Source organism: Crocodylus siamensis, chromosome 11 (genome assembly GCF_052110815.1).
Source record: "Crocodylus siamensis isolate JL-2025a chromosome 11, ASM5211081v1, whole genome shotgun sequence".
Classification (NCBI taxonomy): domain Eukaryota; kingdom Metazoa; phylum Chordata; order Crocodylia; family Crocodylidae; genus Crocodylus; species Crocodylus siamensis.
This window is the reverse complement of record NC_143405.1, coordinates 23879064-23898289: the sequence shown is the minus strand read 5'-3', so window position 1 is coordinate 23898289 and position 19226 is coordinate 23879064. Positions and strand designations below refer to the sequence as shown.

The 19226-nt window shown below is 47.7% G+C and overlaps 1 protein-coding gene across 1 annotated transcript in view; it reads right to left on the bottom strand.

The window, feature by feature from the left end:
- Positions 1-19226, bottom strand: part of CACNA2D2 (calcium voltage-gated channel auxiliary subunit alpha2delta 2) — a 719777-nt gene that overhangs the window by 180673 nt on the left and 519878 nt on the right. The window contains exon 6 of the mRNA XM_090021767.1: positions 4475-4616. Coding sequence (XP_089877893.1) covers positions 4475-4616 — 142 coding nt within the window. The remainder of the gene's footprint in view (positions 1-4474; positions 4617-19226) is intronic.

The following is a 19226-nucleotide window of genomic DNA, read 5'->3' as shown; positions in this document are numbered from 1 at the left end:
GGCGAGACAGCTATTTGTGAGCCCTCAACACATCTGATGAGAGACTCTTGGAGGAGCCTGTGATTGTGTCTGCCTGTATGCACACATATTTGTACCACACATGAGACTTCCAAATCTGGGAAACATCTGCGTTTCTTGTTCATTGTTCTCAAGGAAGGGAAAGCACACATAAAATTACAGCGGGGTTTAAATCAGGACCCATAGATCTAAATGCATGAACTTCCCCTACCTGCAGTACAGGATGAACATACCTTGCTTGGTGCTGATGCCAGCTCACTAATTTCTACTGTGGAGCAGTCACTAGAGGGAGACACAGGCCCATGGTCTTCCAGTGCATACATAGCAGAGGGCCTGAGTGGGGTGGGAAGCAGCCTAGGTTCAGTCATTGTGTGACCTTCATAGTGCACATGGTGCCATGCCCATTTGTACTGCACATTTTTATTCTGTCTGCCTTTCTGTCTACATCCATGCTGCCAGGGGCAGATCCAGGATTTTCCAAAGTGGGGTGTGGGACCAGCAACCCACAGTGCAAAGGTGGCTGCACCCCATGCTCCCAGGCTCTTCTGCTTCAATCAGCACATGCACATCATGCCATGGGAGCCTCTGGGGACTTTTTTCAAGCCCCTAAAGCAGATAGGAATCCTCCCTCCTTTCCCCTTCCTACTCAGAAGCATGCTTCTCTTCCTCCTCTTCCCCCTCTCCCCACCCTGACTGCTGTTTCTGCTTTCTTCACTGTTTTGGGACAGGAAGCTCCAGAGTAAGCCAAGTGGAACAAGTGTTGGGCTCATCTGGGGAAGGGGACAGTGGCAATAGGGCAGATAGAGAGTAGTTCCCAGAACCCAGCCTGGTCCTAGAGCAGATGCAGGGAAAGGTGGGACTCATCCATCCCTGCTGCCATTGCCTACTCTGTTGAGCCAAGCCCCTGCACAGCAGGAAGTAATGGCTCCGGTGCTTCACCTGGGACAGTGGGGAAAGGAAGGTGAGGGTTGAGGGGAAGGGCCTTTAAGCAGGAGGCAGAAGGGAGGGAGGATTTTCACCTGCTTTAGAGACTTTAAAACATCTCAAGAGGCTCCCATGCTGCAATCCAATCCCAAAGGGGGGTGCAGCTGTGCCACTGCACCCCCCACGGATCCACCTCTGTCTGCTGCTAATTGTCTCTGCAGTGTGGTTGGCTCTAGCCATCCCCATGAGGCCTCTTCCTGTTCATGGGCAGTAAGTTCATCTACAGTAGAGAGGTATGCAGCTGTGCTGTGGTTACCACCAAAACAGGCAATGGGAAGACAAAGATGAGAGAACCACAAAGCTTTGATTCAGACCTCCCGCTGGGCTCAGGTGATAAGCATTCAAGGGAATTGCTACTGCTGGGTTGCAGGACTTGGTAAGCAAAAACCAGAGTGGCTGGGTGCTGTTCTGTGGCCAGGTTCCATTCCTGGATGCTGGAATGAGATCAGAAAGCTAGACTTCACTATGAAAAGAACATGTAAAGGGTGGCTTTAGAACCAGGCACGCTCCTGCTCTGGTCTGGCTCCAATTGAGGATCTGAGGCAGCATGGCAAGTCCCTCTCATTCTTAGACAATGCCCATGGCTTCTCTCATGGAATATAAAACAACCAAAGCAGTGAGCCAGTTCAGAGTTGGACAACCTTGTCTTCTGGGCAGGAAGGGGCCTTGGTGGGAAGGCCTTCCCACACCGAACCAGTGTGGCTGTCATCTTCTTTAAGCTAGCTCAGGGAGCCGTGTTACAGGGGCACGTCCCTCCTCACTCACTATCCAGGAGGCAATCCTACTAGGCACCAGTATAAAACTCTCAAAGCACAGATCCCTAAGTTAGAGCCTAAGTAAATTCATGTTAATCCCAGTGAGAACTGCAGACCTTGCTCCTGGACTAGTTACATGTCAGCTTTCCCAGGCTATTTCCAGATCCAGCTCTCCTGGCTACTGCTTATATCTGCCAACTTCAGGCAGCTGAGCTGCAAGGAACATTTCTCACTTAAGCTGATTCAGTATAATACACCTCTAGGTGCTGTCAACAGCATTAGGAACCAGCACCCATTTGCAACCACACCATTTCTCCTGCTGCTTTGTAAAATGCCATGGACTCACTGACAAAGATGCTTGCCCATCATTATGGGGCCTAAGCCAGGCTTCTCATCTCTCAAGGCATGCAGGTGCCATAGTCTCCTTTGTGCTGTGTCCCATCACACTGAGATCATGGGTTCTTGGAAGATGTTGCTTCCCATTACCTCAGGCTGACTTGGTCTGTACCTACCATATGGATATAGGAGCTAGCATACTAGCTCAAACCCAGGTACAGTCTAAGTCTGGTGTCTTGACAGTGGCTAGACTAGATGCTACAGAGGAAAAATGCAAGAAACTGCACACTGAAAAACTGTGGAATATCCTCTCCACAGAGGAAATGATTGCCTAGAGGTGAGATCAATCTCATGTCTCCCAGTGAAAAGGCAGCTCCAGCTGCTCCTGGTTGCAGTAGCAGCAGCCTCTTTGGGAGCTAATGAGAACGAATGAGGTTGCTATGCAGCACTGAGCCATACAGGGACCAGGCACTAATTGGGCTCTGGACAGGCAGCTGTGCTAAGAGGTTCTGAAAACATCCAGAACATATCTCCTCCCTCTCCAGATGGTGAGCTTCTTGGCAATGTTTAAAGAGTCCTGATGTGGCAGGTCTGAAAGGGCAAGCACTTGCCCACTTTGATGCAACCTGTGGTAGGTGCAGACACATTGCCTGTAGCCAAGCAGTCCTGACATCATTTCTAGCCACGAGTATAGTTAGGTCTCTGTGATTTTGCCACAATAACTTTAGTGCAGTACTGTTGGAAAAATTAATAGAGAGAGCTAACCAATAACCTTCTGGCTGTTTCCCTGCTGTGGATCACTGCCTTGTGGGAGCTGTCATGTAGAGGGTTAATGCTCCATATTTTCTGATATGTCAGCACCTCTGATTCAACTTTATCTCCCATGATCCTAATTGTTCTGCTCACTAAGTGGCTGAGTGCCTCAGTAGAGTCATGGAGTTTCTTAAAATTAATCTTTTCAGCTTGCTATGACAAAAACCATAGCCCTAACTATAGGGATTGCAGTGCCAATGACTCATTTAATCCCCTTCCTTGACTTTGATGGTGGCCAACACCTGTACCTGTACTATGTACCTAACTGTGCTATTGTGATTCCTAAGGAGAACTGAGAGCACCTGGAGGTGCCAAGAGGCAGTAAAGGTGAACAAGGTTCCGTGAAAATGGGATGACATGCTTCCCTTTCTAGTACCTGAAACTAGTATGCTCAGTTCCATAGCAGAGAACAGAAGGTGGCTCTGTTTGCTGCCTCCTTGATTTCCCACTCCTTGCAATTCAGGCCACCTTTTGTCCAACAACAATAGGACAGGACAGACTAGGGCTGCTGGATCCTTCCCTTGTACCCATGACCACAGTCCTATCCCCACCCAGTCTCCTAAGAAGCAAGCTACAAGAAGACTGCAGTGGCCTCTGAAGAATTCAGGCTAACAGTAAAAGATTTTAAAGATTGAGGAAGTGTGCCTGGGATAAGGGTAGAACAGATACAGCAGCATTATGATAGGGAATGCTTTAGGGCCCATGCATGGTGAACTCAATATGGACATGGAAAAAAATGATTCCTCCACTATTTGAATGTGAATAGCAATGCAACACCCATTAACCAATCACAAACTGTCATGCCAGAAAGGGAACAACTTCCCACCAAGGAACCATCCATCATTATCAGCATGGGGAGAAACTCCCCATGATGAAGTATATGGCTTTTGGGGGAAAGATAGACAGATGCCATGGAGTCTCCCAAGGACCAGCCCTCCCATCACAACAGTGATAGAGGCAACACAGTGTCCCAGCCATGTCTTTAGTGTCTAAGAGTCCAAACTACATTTGGGTGCTGACTTGCAGTGTCCAGAGGCAGATGGGATCTCTGTTAGTCTTTATTGAGGTTGGATCCAGGCTCTTTTGAAGCCCCTGTTCCCTCATGGTAACATGCATTTGTTCTTTGACCAGAGGCTTTGCAGAGGCAAGGCGCTTACTACATTTTCCGCAGGCCGTGCCGTAAAATTGCATTTATGAAAAATTTGTGCAGTTGCTCAAAACCTTTGCATTCACATCAGCCTGTTGAGCCCCCAGGCCCCAAACTACTGTAGTTACAAGCTGGTGGTTGTTTATCATAAGCCAATAGCTCCGGTGAGAAAATAATCAAGGGAGAAAGATAACACAAAAGCGGGGGAGGAAAGCACTAGAAGCAGCATCTTGTTTCCTCCCTCAAGATCTTTACATGAAGATTGGGTGGCTTTGTCTAAAAGATATACGCTAGCGCAACCATGAGTTATGGACTTTACACAGAATTACAGGGGGAAATTCTCTGTGCTATGCAGCGGGTTAGACTATATGACCACAATAATCCCCTGTAGCCTTAAAATCTATGGAAAAGTAGTACTCACAGCCTTTGTAGATGTCCGTAGGTATCTGTACAGCAGCATATGAATAGTTAACCTTGGTTTTAAAGTTTGGATCTTCTGTAAACTCCAGCTTCAGGGAGTTGGACTTCTCCTTTTCATATTCTCCATCAACCTCAGGGTCATCCTAGGAAATCAGACAGAATGCACTTGGTCAACACAGTCCCTCTTGAAAAAGGCACAGTAAGAAGGGCTAGGACAGAGTTGGGGTACCAGCCCACAGCTACTTAGATGTGATAAGAATCCCACAGAAGATCAGCAATCAAACAGTGTGTGTCAGCACCCTACCACACAAGTGGATCTTATCTGGGCAGGCCTCATGGATACAGAAATGCCAGTCTGAATGCTTACGCTGCTACAGAACTGTTCAGCTAACACCCATGGTCTTACCCACCTCACTGACTAGCTACCACCCAGGTATGCACATCAGCTGGTGTGATTATGCACAAATAGTCCTGGGCAATATTAGCTGTGGTGCAGTGACTTAACCTCTTGCTGCCCATTTTCTAATCACACCAGGAGACACAGACCCAAAAGGCCCTGTAGAAAAGAAGCGGGGACTTAGTTAAAAACATGGGGTTCTCAGTGGAGAAAATCACTCAGGATGCTACTGAACCCCAAGTGCATCTCCCAGGGTCAGCACCATCCCACCCGCATCGTGTATGTGTGTTCTGGTCTCTTCTGGATCTCCAGAGTGATGGGCAGCTACAGCAGTGGGTGTGACAGCTGTTCAGGCACTGTTAACAGTTCAGCCCTGTGGCTTCTTTCTCTTTTGCATGAATGCTACCTGCTAGTTTTCACAAGAGAAGGGGGCTTGGTCCGCGCCTTGGACAGAACTTTCCCTTGCCTACAACCCAGCTACTTTGCCCCAGGCCATTTATTCCTCCCATCAGCATCCTCTCACCACAGAAGCTGCTGCAATCATATTGCTTGCCTAACATTTGTAAAGCATCTTTGGGTCCTTTGGGGTGAAAGGCACTACTATAAACATGACATTTGATGTTATTATCACTGGCTGCATCAGAGGAATACAAGTGCTCCAACGGGATTCCACATGAGCTTTCCGTACGCAGTTCGCTGCCTGGTTTTCTGAACTGCCGCAGATTCCATCTTATTCCTTACTGCACCTCCCGTGGTGGCAGGCTGAGACCATAATAGCTGGGAATCCCTCCCTTCCAGCCAGTGGTCCTGCCCTGCTCCCCACATCATCTCCTCCTGAGAAAGGCCCAAACTTGAGTAACTGGAAGCTTCTCCCATAGCCAGTGTCCCTTTACTGCTCCCTACAGCACTGTCCCTGCTGGGACAGGCTGAGACTGGATTAGGTGGGTGTTCCCTCCAGCCAACTCCCTTCCACTAATCCCAGCAGTGGCTGGAGCTTGGAAAGACTGGGGCCACAGCAGCTATCAGATCCCTCCAGCCTCTCCTGTGGTTTCTCTTAGCGTGTTGCAGTGAGGTTGGTGAAGGAGCTGGTGGCGCAGAGCCGATCCCTGGCGCATTCCTCAGCTCTGTTTAACCTTGCCTCTCTGTTTTCAGTGGCACGGCAGGTATTAAATCAGACAAAACCAAAAATTAAAAAAAAAAAAACCCTTGAAAATCAATTAGCAGCAAAAGGCGACTATCAAAGAACAAATTAAAGCAGAGTGCGGCTTAGCGCTCTGTCAATAAGCAATGCAAACAATATTTAATTATGGTGGAGAGATGGCAAATTCCCCACTGCTGGAGCTGGAACATGCACTTGCTCTTTCACACTCTGCTTCCCTCTCCCCGCCGGCTCCGAATGCTGTATCCTTGGCAATAGAGCTGGACCAAAGGCTTTTTTGTTGTTTATAAGGAGATTTAAGAGGCAAAAATTCTCCCCTGAGAGCCACAGTGTGACCCTGGGCTCCAATGAGTTGCTGTCCCTGGGCATGTGGGCACGAGGGAACCTGGGCATACTGGAAGTGCAGAGAATCAGAGCTGAGATGGAAGATGAAGATCTTGAAAGCAGGGCTTCATACTTGGGCCCTAGGGAAACCCAGCAGGGTGCAGGCCTTACTACAGCACCGAGCAAAAGGCTTAGAGGGTGCTCCTGCTGGAGGTGAAGCTGCCAGCCTAGTGACAGGTGCATTTGCCGCACCCTAGCAGAGCTTGCCAGCCTACTTGGTTAAAAACCACCTACCCTGGGGTGAGGGAAGTACATCTATTAGATGTTAGATGAGGGAAGTACATCTATTAATTGTTTGATAGAAGGTTCAGGCTGGACATCAGGAGACATTACCTTACCGTTAGGGCTGCCAGGCTTTGGATTGGGCTCCCAAGTGAGGGGGTGCTCCCTCCTACCTTGGGGATCTTCAAGAGGAGGCTGGACAGACATTTGGCTGGGGTGATATGATCCCAGCACCTGTTTCTGCCTGGGGCAGGGGTTTGTACCTGACAATCTGTTTAGGTCCCTTCCGACCCTAAGTACTATGATACTATCTATAAGCAGAGAGCAAAGACAGGGGAGAACACAATGAGAAGCTCACTTGGCAAGATGTTTCTCTGTGGAATGACCTCCTCAGCCCCACAGACATCAGTGATGGGTCTCCCTGCCATATATGCCCCATAAAAATCCTCTCAGTAGAGGCAGAAGGACAAAAGTGAACAGTTGCTCCTGCCCCAGCTGCAGAAGAGGCGCTCATGACTTCTAGCATGGACCATATCTCAACAGAGAGACTGTCTCCAGGACCCCACCGTTCCCTTGGCAATCACAGAGACAGCTGCCCCCTGCCACTGGCAGCACCTACAACACGGAAAAGCAGCTCTAGCAAAGTACTGCATGGGTCTGTCATACAATGGAACAAATATGGCCAGTATCTCAGGAAATTAGTCATGAGGGGATTTCCTTGGGGTTGGCATCTAGGAGATCTCTTCAGGACAGTTCACCCCTCTCAGGTGCTGATATATCACATAACTGAGCACAAGTGGGGGAGAAGGGGAGAAATGTGGGGTTGATGGGGCAGGTGGGTCAGGGATGTCATTGCTCATAGGTTCCCTGGTTTTGCTTCTCAAGATCTATACTGCCCCATGCATCTTTCCCCTAAATTCAGAGGGTCCAAAAGCTCATGGCACACTTGAGATTAAGGTGGAATGGAAACTGAGCAGGCCCAGCCTCCAGCCTGTCTTCGCTGAATCCTACCCGACTCAAACAAACCATCTCAATTACGCTGAAATGCGAACTGCAGGGAAAAGAAGAGAAATGTTCTCCTGATCTGTCTGGAGAGGGACTGAATTCTCCTTGAAAAGCAGCTCAATACTTTCCCCTTTGTGCTTTTCCCCAGAGTAAAGTACATATCTTTGAGCCTGTATAAGGCTCTCTGATTGCAGTAGCAGAGATCATCCTAAGGAAAACGACAGCAGACGTGACTGGAAGAGAGAGCAGCCACAGACATGTCCAGCTTCTGTAACACGGGGTCGGTATCAGCCCCCCTACCCTCCAGCCCCATGGGGAAGAGCTTGTCAGCATATGGAAGATCCGCCCCAATCAGGGGATACAAGAGAAGACATCTCATAGTCCTCCTGACAAGTATGACTGACTGTAAATCACTTCAAATTTCCTGCAACTAAGCTGCAACAGTGCCTCTTGCTTGTTTGGTTTGACAGTTTGGATGAACTTTTAGTTCTTTTCAAGGCCACCAAAAAATTTCCAGAGCTTGTTTTTTTCCCCTTTTCTCTCTCCTTTGTTTCTACAGGAGAACAGGAGGGGTGTGGAATGTAACAAGAGGAAAATACAATATTTCTGGTTTAAAACAACAGAAGATTTCAAGCAAAACAAAAAAATCTTCCATGGAGATTTTAACATCACCTACAAGACATTTTATTGGGCTAAAACAAAAATATTTTGACAAAAAAGGCAACTGTGGCTGCATCTACACGAGACACAAATTTTGTGGTAGCTCACAGCTTGTTACTGCTGCACAGCAGCGTCACCAGGCACGACCCGTGATGCAACGCTACTGTGCAGTAGTAACAAGCTACTGCACAGTAAACATCACTAGGCAACTGTGCTGGGATGCTACTGCGTAGTAATCCTGGTTACTTGGTTATGCAAGTACTAAATGACTGTGCAGTAACACCTGACAGTGACCAGTGAGCGTCTTGTGTAGACACATCCTGTTTTTATTAGTGAAGTTCTTGGAGCACAGTTCTCCAAAGGGCTCTATGGCACCTGCTGTTCTGGCTCTGCTGAGCCTGTCACCACAAGATCTGACTCTGCCATAACACCGGCAAACAGCAATATTTATATTGTGCGCCAGCTCTTGGGTGGCTTTGGTTTTATCCCTTTTTTGCTGAAATAAGTTGTCTTGGCTCCACTCCCTTTGCCAGTGGAGGCTTTCGCTTTTAGCAGAGAGATATTTCACATGAATATCAGTTTTTCTCTTCCTTTCAGACACAATGGGTTTAATAAATAGAATGGCCTGGCCATGGCTACGTGCCTTTGCTACTGCAGTTTGTCCTTTCAAGTGCCTGCAGTCTAGTTTTACTGTCAGAGCTTTCTCCTCTTAACATGGTTTTCAGAAGGCTGATCACACTCTTTGTGTCAGCACCTATATCTGCTACTCATTCAAACTCTAGCAAAGCGAACTTCCTTGTGACATCCTGTTAACAAGAAAAACTTGCAAAACTAGATTGCAAAAATAGCAAAAAAAGAAAAAAAAAAGATTCCCAGTGCATTTCTCAGGGCCATGGCAAAGTGAACATACTCTGTAGCTCTGCTGTCCTCAGCTGGAGTCCCAGAAGGGTCAGCTCCCAGCCAGTGATGCCACCCAAACAAGGGGGAAGATATGCATCTGGACAGGGTCGTGACTACACAGAGAATGTCCATAGGCAAATTCTTTCTGCAATTTCCAGTCCTGCCTTGCAGAATGATATACATCAGATAGCCAGCAGAACCCAGGAAGACACCTGCAGAGCCTACCAAAACTGCAGCCAGGGAGCAGAGGAGAGGGGCCAACCCTGCTGTGAAGCAGAGAGCCCCGCCCAGCCCAGAGAGCATGCTGAGATGCTGGGAGAGTCTGACTGAATTTAAACCAGCAAGGGGTCTGGGACAGACATTGCATAAACCGGTTTCAGCCAAATCAGTTAAGTCTGATACTAATTCAATTAGGTTTATCTCAAACCAGTTTCAGCCATTCTCAAACTGGTTTATATGCACTGAACATTTAAATTTCAAGCTTTAATAGACATTAGGGCTGGAAGGGACCTCGCAAGATCATTGGGTCCAGCCCCCTGCCAAAGGGGCAGGAAGTCAGCAGGGGTCAAACGATCCCAGCAAGATAGGCATCTAGGTGTTTTTGAAAGTATCCAGAGTAGGTGCCAGCACCACCTCTGGGGGGTATCTATTCTAAGCCCTGGGGACTTGGACAGTAAAGAAGCTTTTCCTTAAGTCCAGTCTAAAATGGTCTTCTAGGAGTTTGTGACCGCTGGACCTCATCTTCCCATGCGGGTGCCCTGGTGAACAGATGTTAACCCAGTTCCTGATGCATACCCCTTAAGTACTTATAGGCTGCCACCAAATCACCCCTGAACCTACACTTTTCCAGGCTGTAGAGTCCCATGTCTCTCAGCCTGTCCTCATGAGGCCTGCTCTCATGTGTGTGGCTCTCCTCTGGACTCTCTCAAGCTTCTTCACATCCTTTCTGAATTTCAGAGCCCAACTGGACACAGCATTCCAGCTGTGGTCTCACCAAGGCTGAGTAAAGTGGGAGGATGACTTCTCAGGTCTTGCTTGAGATGCATTGGTAGATGTAAGCCAGAGTTTCGTTTGCTCTGCTAGCTGCGGCATTGCATTGTTGGCTCATGTTCATCTTGTGGTCAGTCATGACCCCCAAGTCTCTTTCAGTCATAGTGCTAGTGAATGTAGCACTGTCAAGCCTATAATTGTGGTGTGGGTTTTTTTCCTGCGGTGGAGCACCTTGCATTTCTCAGTGTTGAATGCCCTCAGGTTTTGATCCGCCCATCTTGTAAGCCTGTTGAGATCAGCCTGGATTGCCAGGCTATCCTCTAGGGTGACTGCACTTTTCCATAGCTTGGTCAGTAGTGAACTTAGCCAGTCCACTTCTGACACCAGAGTCCAGATTGTTTTTAAACACATTGAAGAGTGCAGGCCTGGAGGATGCCCCTGGTCACCATGCGCCATGTTGATTTGGTTCCATCAACTATCATGCTCTGGATCCATCCACAGAGCCAGTTCCCCAGCCAATTGACTGAGAAATTGTTGAGATTGCAATTCCCCAATTTTTCCATGTGGACATCGCGAGACACCAGGTCAAAGGCTTTTTTGAAGTCCAAAAACATGATATCCACCTCTTCTTCTTTGTCCAGGTGATGCGTCACCTGGTCATAGAAAGAAATGAGATTGGTCAGACAAGACCTACCCACAATGAAACTGTGCTGGCCATCTCTCAGCATGTTACCTTCTGTTAGCCTGTTATTAATGGTTTCCTTGATGATTTTCTCCAAGATGTTTCCAGAGATTGAGGTCAAACTGATTGGCCTGAAGTTCCCTGGATCTTCCTTCCTCCCTTTCTTGAAGATAGGCACCACACTGGCCCTCTTCCAATCATCAGGCATCTTGTCCGAGCGCTATGACTTCTTGAATATTCTCGCCATTGGCCATGCTATGATGTCAGCCAGCACTCTTGGATGCATTGCGTCTGGGCCGACTGATTTGTGGCTATCCAGCCTCTCGAGATGTTCCCTCACAAGATCAACGCCAATGAGGGGCGCATGTTCGCCCTTCCCCTGGTGAACCTGCCTCCTGTCATGCAAGGTGACCCCTTTTGGCTGATGGAAGATCGATGCAAAATATTCATTAAGGAGATGGGGTTTTTCCTGGGTGTTGGTTATCATCTGCCCCACTTGGTTTAGTAAGGATCCAATGTTACTCTTGTTGGGTTTTTTTTTACTTACCATATATCTGAAGAAGGACTTTTTACTGTCCTTGATTTGTGTGGCCAGTTTGAGCACAGTTTCAGCCTTGGCTTTCCTAGTTTGCTCCCTACAGGTGCGGGCCAGTGCTGATTCTGTTTGGTTACAGGTTTAAACCAGTTTCTGATCACTTAAACCAGTTTATGTCTAATATCTGTCTCTAGCCTAGCTCAGAGACAATGATATGAGGGCAGGAATTTTTCTCACATGTCTGCAAGGAGGTATGAAGTTGGTTTCGTCTGGCAGCTGACCACACTCAGAACACAGGGAATATAGGGAAAAAGCTTGCCTCCACATCTGGAGAGTGTCCACAGCTGCAGGCAGCTCAGCCTCACCTCGGAGCTTGTCCATAGCTTCAGGCAATTCACCTCCAAATGTGGAGTATGAACAGAGCTGAGCACCACTTTGGGACAGGTCCACAGCTACAGGCAGCTTATTCCAAATTTGGAGCACATCTGGATGACTGGAGGACTCCTACACATCTGCAGCATGACCGTGTTTAGTCTCTCATCCTAAAACTATTTATTCTACATCTGTGGGGAATAGCCACTTCTCTCCCCACATGCATTTCCATCACATGTTCCTTGATAATAGGTACGCAGCAGCTACAGTTTCTTTTCTTTGAAAGATAACTGCTGAGTACCTTGTCCCTCCAAAAAATGAACCAAGTGCTATCCCTGTGATTTCCATACAGAAAAATGTTCAGGGTATTTCTGTGACAAAAGCCCCAAGCTGGAGGACACTGCAGGTTAAAAATCACATTAGTGCCCACCCCCCAGTTCCTCCTGTAATAGTAACAGCATCATAGATTATTTTAGCTGAAAACCTTTTTTTTGATATCTCATTTTCTTTTCACTGCGTGCTGTTTGTTTTCTCTCTGCTTTCCATTCAGCCTCGGACAACAAACAGTCTGGTCGATTTCATTAGCGTCACTAGTCAATTTCAATGCCGTGCTCCCATGTGGTAACAGTGCTGCTCTGCTTAGGTGCAAACACTGCAGGAGCAGGTGGATGTTTACATCTGAATAACCCAGTTTTCACTGGATCTTCTTTTTGGCAAGATCTGACTCCTGGGCCTAAATACTTGAGCGTATCCCTGGAAGCACTAAATGGTGGGGGGACTGTACTCCTGATGGCACCTGCTACTCCTCTGTGAAAATGGTCCCTGAGACCAACTATGAGTTGTCCAATGGACTCACCAGGACATCAGAAGGCAGTATGTTGCTATACTATCAAAGCATTCCCAGTGGGAACATAGCTTGAATTGAGCTTCTGGCCTGATCCAGCCCCCATCTGACTCAAGCAAGCAGTGCCAGTAAAAGAGCAGTTTTTCTGATATTACAGGGAATTGCACGGGGGGGGGGGGGGGCATGATTCCTGGGGGCTGATTTTGGGGGGAAAGGAGGGGGAAAAAAAAGCAAGTTGTTGCTGCTACTGCCCTATGTGCCACCTCTGCCCACAGCACAAAACTACCCACTTGCACCCCAGCCTGCCAGCACAGCTCTATCAGTCAAGGAACATGCCTCATCACAGCTCTTCCCAACTGAGCAGTCGCATGGTTCAGTGTTAATTATGTAGCTGGGAGTGTGACTGACTGGAACAAAGAACCCTCCAAGTACATCAAGAATACAATCTTCTCTTTGAGAGCATCCCTTTGAAAATTCTTGGATCTAAGAGGCCAAAGTCTTCACTCTACATGGTTTCTGACACCACAGGATTCTTAATAACCTGAATGGAGGTACAACAAGAATGAATCCAACCTGCAAATGGACAAGAGGCATTTCCAGGGGATTCAGATGATGCTCTTGGTGGGCACCATGTTTGCAGACAGTCTGTCCGAGCAATGGCCTTCTTATCTACCTCACTTAGTAGCAGAGTGCAAGAAAGAGGGAAGGGAGTGGAAAGGCAGCAAAATTTTTCGAAGCCATCTCAATGCAAGGGCAAACCACTGAGGCATTCTGTAGCAGACCACTGCGAACTTTGCCCACTGCCTCGCTGAGCAGGGGCAGGCAGCACACCCCTCTCCATAGCTTTTACTGTGTAAGCCTTTTGCTATATGGCAATCTGGAGTGCAATTCAAAGGCTTCCAAGTAAACTTAACTGTTGTTTGAAGCCTCTCCCCTCATCATTCCTGTCCAGCTCCAGTGCAACACATGAAAAACTGGAGTACCTTTTTTGCAAACTCTTAGTGATGGAGAGTTAGCTTCTGGCCAGGCTTGACTGGTATCACAGAACCACCCAAAAGCCCAGCAAAGCAAAAAGACATGCTCTGAATGGTACTTAAATGATACAAAGCTATGAGAGAAGATGCTCATCTGACTTCTGAAGGCTTTGTCCTTGCTCACAACCATGATGCTCCTGACATGGGGAAGAACTGCTGGGAGGGGAGCTCTAACCTCTGGATAAGGCAAGCTCAGCTCCCCTTTCCTTTCAGGCACAGATGTCACCTAAAGGCTCCTTTTGATTGCATCTGCAATCACTGATGCCCTTGAGACCCTTGCAGTGAACTTGATAGCAGATCCATTCCAGATAGAAGCTGAAATAGGGACAAAAAAGCTATTGGAAGTCTCTACAAAGGAAGCAATAACGTTTGTCCCTTTGGTGAAATCCCCTCTACTTCTAAGACAATGCCTTAGCCTAGCCAGCCCACAAGCTGTGACCGTGCCCAGCAGATGGGCTTCCTTCACCCCTTCATCTGAGAGCCAAGGAAGTACTGCAAAATGGTCAACATGAATGGGGGCAGTTAAGCAGATAGAGAGGAGTCAGGGAACATTATGCCTTTGCAAAGAAATAGATCTGGGAGAAGAAGCAGGAGACAACTAGGAAAACACAAGTGGGAGCCAGTCTCAGCCTAAGAGGCTATTTACTATCCATCCCTCTCTTACAACCAGCTCTTTCCCAGCCATCTCTAAATCATGCCAGATGTCTTCAAAAAAATGCAGTCAAAATAGATGAGTCAATGAAGCTGACAGCCCATGTCAGTTCGCCTGAGAAGGAGTTGAGTCTATCAGAGGGTGAAGGAGGTGCAGGGGCAGCAGATTTGGCCCAATGAGCAATTGTTAGTGATTTTGGAAGGAAGAAAGGGACAAAAACATGATGGTAGAAGTGCCAAACTCACCACCAGCACTATCTGAGCACAGCAAATTCAGCAATGGCTGGGAGGGCTCCAAGCCAAGACGACTGTGCATGGACAAAGATGTTGGCAAGGGCAGTACAGGAATGAGGTATTTTGGAAAAGCTGAGGGAAGGGGGGAGAGGGGGAGGCCTAGTAGAGGAGCAGGCCAAAAGAGGGGGCATCACCAGAGCTGCATGGCAAAGGAGGAGCCCAGGACTGGAGCAGCAGTGAGACCACAGACAGGAAGTGAGGGGTCTAGTCAGAGCTTTGTGTAGGGAGCCCAGAGATGGAAAAGAGAGGTGTGGAGGAGAGGTGGCTGCAGGTGAGGGTTATGGGGTATTGGCAGAGCCCTGTGGGTAAAACATATCCTCTGCTGGCCTTTGCCATTTTGGTTCTATTTGATGATTTAAGCATCTTACTCTCACAATTACATTCACCCCTGCCAACTCAAAGGAACCTGCCCCAGCCCTTGGGATATGCCAGTGTTCAGGGGTGACTGTAAGATGGCACCTGCTCTGTGCCAAGACTGGAACATCCCCTTATGATAAACTTCACTGAGTGCACAGCTTATTTATAGCTGGAGATGTTTCCTTCAACAAGAGGCTGCAACTCACACTGGAGGCAGAGAGCACAGTGAATTTCTAAAAACAGCCCCTGCTCTCCCTGCGGCATCATGCTTGCCCCTGACAGGTGCCAATTATGGAATCTCACCACCAGAGACACAGGCAAGAGAGCGAGCCACCCACTCTTCAGCCTGTCTCATCTGACAGAACCTAATGATATAATTGGAGCAGTGGTAGGGAGAATGGGAAAAAAGCAGCAATTTAATCCTACAAGTATACAGCAAAGAGGGGAAAGGGAAAGGAGGGACTATTCTGTGCACTAGTTCTACTTTCCCAAATTCTTGTTGGAAGTGCAATTGCCTCCTCCCTGCCAGCCATCCCAAGCCACACAGGGGTGGCCACAGCAACAAAACCAAGCAGGGCACATTCTGCCTGCCACTCAGTTGGAAAATACTATCTCATTCCTGAAGTAACAGCAAGTTGACAACCAAGAAGTGGCCTTATGTCCCCCTATGGGGCACCAGATTGTAAGCACCCTGAATTCCCCAGTTTAGGGGCTTAGGGGTGTTTGCTGCAGCTGCATGGAAGGACTTCAGCCCTCCTGGCTCCATGAAGAAATCTATGGCCATGCATTCACAGAGTTCTGTTCACGCTGTTATGTTTATTGTCTCTACTGCACCAACTTCTGCCTATAGAGAAGGGGTCCAACTCAGGTTAAACACTACTCTTTGACTGAGTTATCATGGTGTCAGATATTTGATCTCCTTGCTAAGAGGCAGAGGCAATTTTTCTGAGTCACTCTGAGGTTAGATTGCACATGTCCAATTAGCAGCAATCTGGTGGTGGAGACTCTGAGGGAAGGAGGTGCTGAGATAGAGAATGCCTGTCAAAGACTCTAGGAATAGGCTGGCATAAGCTGGAAGCCTGGTCAAGTCATTCTGTGATTTTGTTCTTGAAGTTATCCATGAAGCCTTTGCTCAGGAAGGGGCAGAGTTAGGCTATACAGCATTTCTGCTTCCTCTGTTCAAAGCAAATGGGGAACTGTACCTGCCTACATACAGCTGCACTACAGCGCAGTTGGAGTCAAGCTTACTGATGCTGGCCTTCAGCACCTTTGAATCACCTTTGGGCCCCACTTTAACCAAGGGCCTTTAGGACCCTCCTGTGAAAGGATTTACAATGGGTGTGTCTATCAGAGCCCCCTACAGCATGTGGGGAAACCTGATAGGATGCCCCAGGATGGTGAAAAAGCTGCTAATTAGGGACAATTTCACTCAAGCTCAACACAACATCAGGGAAGATGATTCCAATGAAAATGCATTGTGTGAGGAACATAAGCAACCCCCCTAACTAGGGCATGTAATGTACCACCCTCTGGGCCTGATCCAGCCTGAGTTTGTGACAGCCAGAGACTAAACTGTAAGAGTGCCCACTTTCAGCACTAGAATTACCTGTTTTTGTTCCCAGTGTTTCAGCCAAGATGGTGGCCATTGTTCATTCATGGGTTCAAAAGCAGGCAAATAAAATGATAAAGGAATTGGAAGGCAAGCTATATGATGAGACGGTGAGAGAAATAAGTATGTTAAATTTGCAGAAAAGATTATTAAAATTAATAGAAGACATAGTAACAGTCTTCCAATATCTGAAGGGCTGCCATTAAAGAACACCTTTTCTTCCTTGCTGAAGAGAGTAAGATGCATAGCAATGGCTTGAAATTGCAGCAAAGTAGGTTTAGATTGCATTTCAGGAAAATAACTTCACTGCTTGGATAGTGAGGCGGTAGAATAGACTATTAGGGAGGTTACAGAATGTCCTTCATTGGAGGTTTTCAAGAAAAGGTTGGATAAGCTGGATAAGTATCTGTGAACAGCGACACCAGAAAGCTCAGGAGACTCCCACACAGGCATCACCTATAGATCATAAGTAGAGCTCTGCAGTCCAAAGCAGGTGGAAATTGGAGAGGACCATGCTCAACAGAAGAATGAAGTAAAGGTCTGCAAGTCGTCTAGTCATGAAACAGGATTTAAAAAATTGGGACAATTTATAAGGGGATAAGGGGATAGGATGACAGAATGGGGTTGTGGCCCTCGAGTTAGGGGATGTGAGCATGAAATTGTGTTTGTGGTCCTCAGTTTACAGTGCAGAATGGAAAATATATTAGGTTTTTCCCAAGCTTCTGGGTTTTGTTGGTTGCCAGGAAGGATTTTTTTCCCCCTTCTATTGCTACAGGTATCAGGTATTTTTTCTACCTTGCGCAGAACTATAGGTGTTGGCTGGAGCCAAGGTTGGGGCTCTTGACTGGGATGTGCTGAAGGTTCTGCTGGGACTTAAATCCAGAGGTTCCTGGCTACAACGTCTTGCTCCTCCTCTCAGGGTCAGACTGATCACCATATTTGGGATCCAGACAGAATTTTACCTCATGGCCATATTAGCATGGACTGTAAGGGGCTTTGCCTCCCTCTTTAGGAAGGGGCATGGCCCTTTTTTTTTTGGATCTCTTGATCATATTTGAACAACTACTTCCTGTCTTGCAGTGACAAGACATTGCCAGTACCCTCACTGTCCCACCAAGCCACTTCAGATACATGATTGTGCAGTTGGCTATTGTTAACAGCTGCCTTTCACTCCAGGCTTAGTAGAAGCCAATGGGATTTAAGCCTGTGCTTAAAGTTCAGGATGTTTTTAAATGCTTAAGTGCCCTGGACATTCAGTTACTCCCCCCACCACAGGAGGGTTATCTCAGAATAAATCAGGTCAGCTCCATGTTTACAACTGCTCACCTGCTATCCTTCGCCTTTCTCATGCTCCTCTGTGTGCTCAGTAGCACTCCCGCATGACTCAGGAGCATCACTTCCCATGCCATTAGAACAAGGCTGTTCAACTTCTGGGCAGCCAGGAAGCTGCATACAGCATAAGCTGCAGACCCAGGATCCCCAAGCCACACAGGACACATGTCACACATGCAGGCGAGTGGGAGGATGGGCACCTTTCCTGGTCCTCCCCCAGTTCCGGCTGTGTGCAATGCCCACCTGCACTGTAAGCATCCCGACTCCCTCTTTTGCCATGTGTGTGCAGCACGGGCAGCCCAGTCCCCTTCTCTGTTGCACAGGCACTCAAGCCTCCTCCTGCTACACTGCCCTACCATCAGGAGCAGGGACAGGAAGTAGAAGCCAGAGGACAGAGAGGGAACCTAAAGAACCCGGCTGTCATGGCAGGAACAACTGGGGAGGAGTGGTGGCCAGGTGGGAGGCTGCAGGCCACATGCTAACCCTTCAGGGGCTGCACTTGGTCTGTGGCCTGCCAGCTGGACAACTCTGCTTCAGAATATCAGCAAGGCTTATCTTAGGGTTGCCAAACCTTCAGGATAGCCCTGGAGTCTCCAGAAATTAGATATAAATCTCCAGGAGACTGCTGAGAGTCACCTGGAAGATAAATGATAGGGCTTTCATTAAAATAAATATTAAATGTGAAATCTAATTTATATAGTAGTTCAGTGGATTTTTAAAATGTAGTATTAACATGCATTTGCCTTTCTGACGTAAAGTCTACTCAGTACAGTAAATCAGTGATTAATGTCATTATGTCATGTGATGAAACCTCTCAGAATAGATTCTAATAGAGTTGGCAACACTGGCTTAGCATTCTTCTGCGCACTCACACATCCTAGGAAGATGGTCCAGAAGATGCTGGTGGGAGTCACAGATTGACAGCTGTGTACATACTAGAAGATTAGGAAACACCTGAGCACTTTTAGGGTCCACACTGTGGTAGCACCAAGATGCTGCACAATCTGCAATGCATTATTCTCACAGCTTCCTTGGAACAGGCTCTTATCCTCATTTTATATCTGGGATCCGAGGTACAGTGTGCCCAAGGTCACACAGGAAGTGTGTTCAGAAAGGTGATTTGAGCTCAACTCTAAGCACTGGTCACTGGGGCATTCTTCCTATCTATCACTGAGACTCTCCCCTCCCCTCCCCTCCTCTGTGGCTGTTATGCAGTGCTTTGGCTGGAGCAGCACCACAGTGAGTAAGGTGCTTTCCTACATAGAGGAGAATGCTTCCCCTTTCCCTACCTTTTGTAGGGAAGCTCCATCAGTTTCCCTTCCAAAA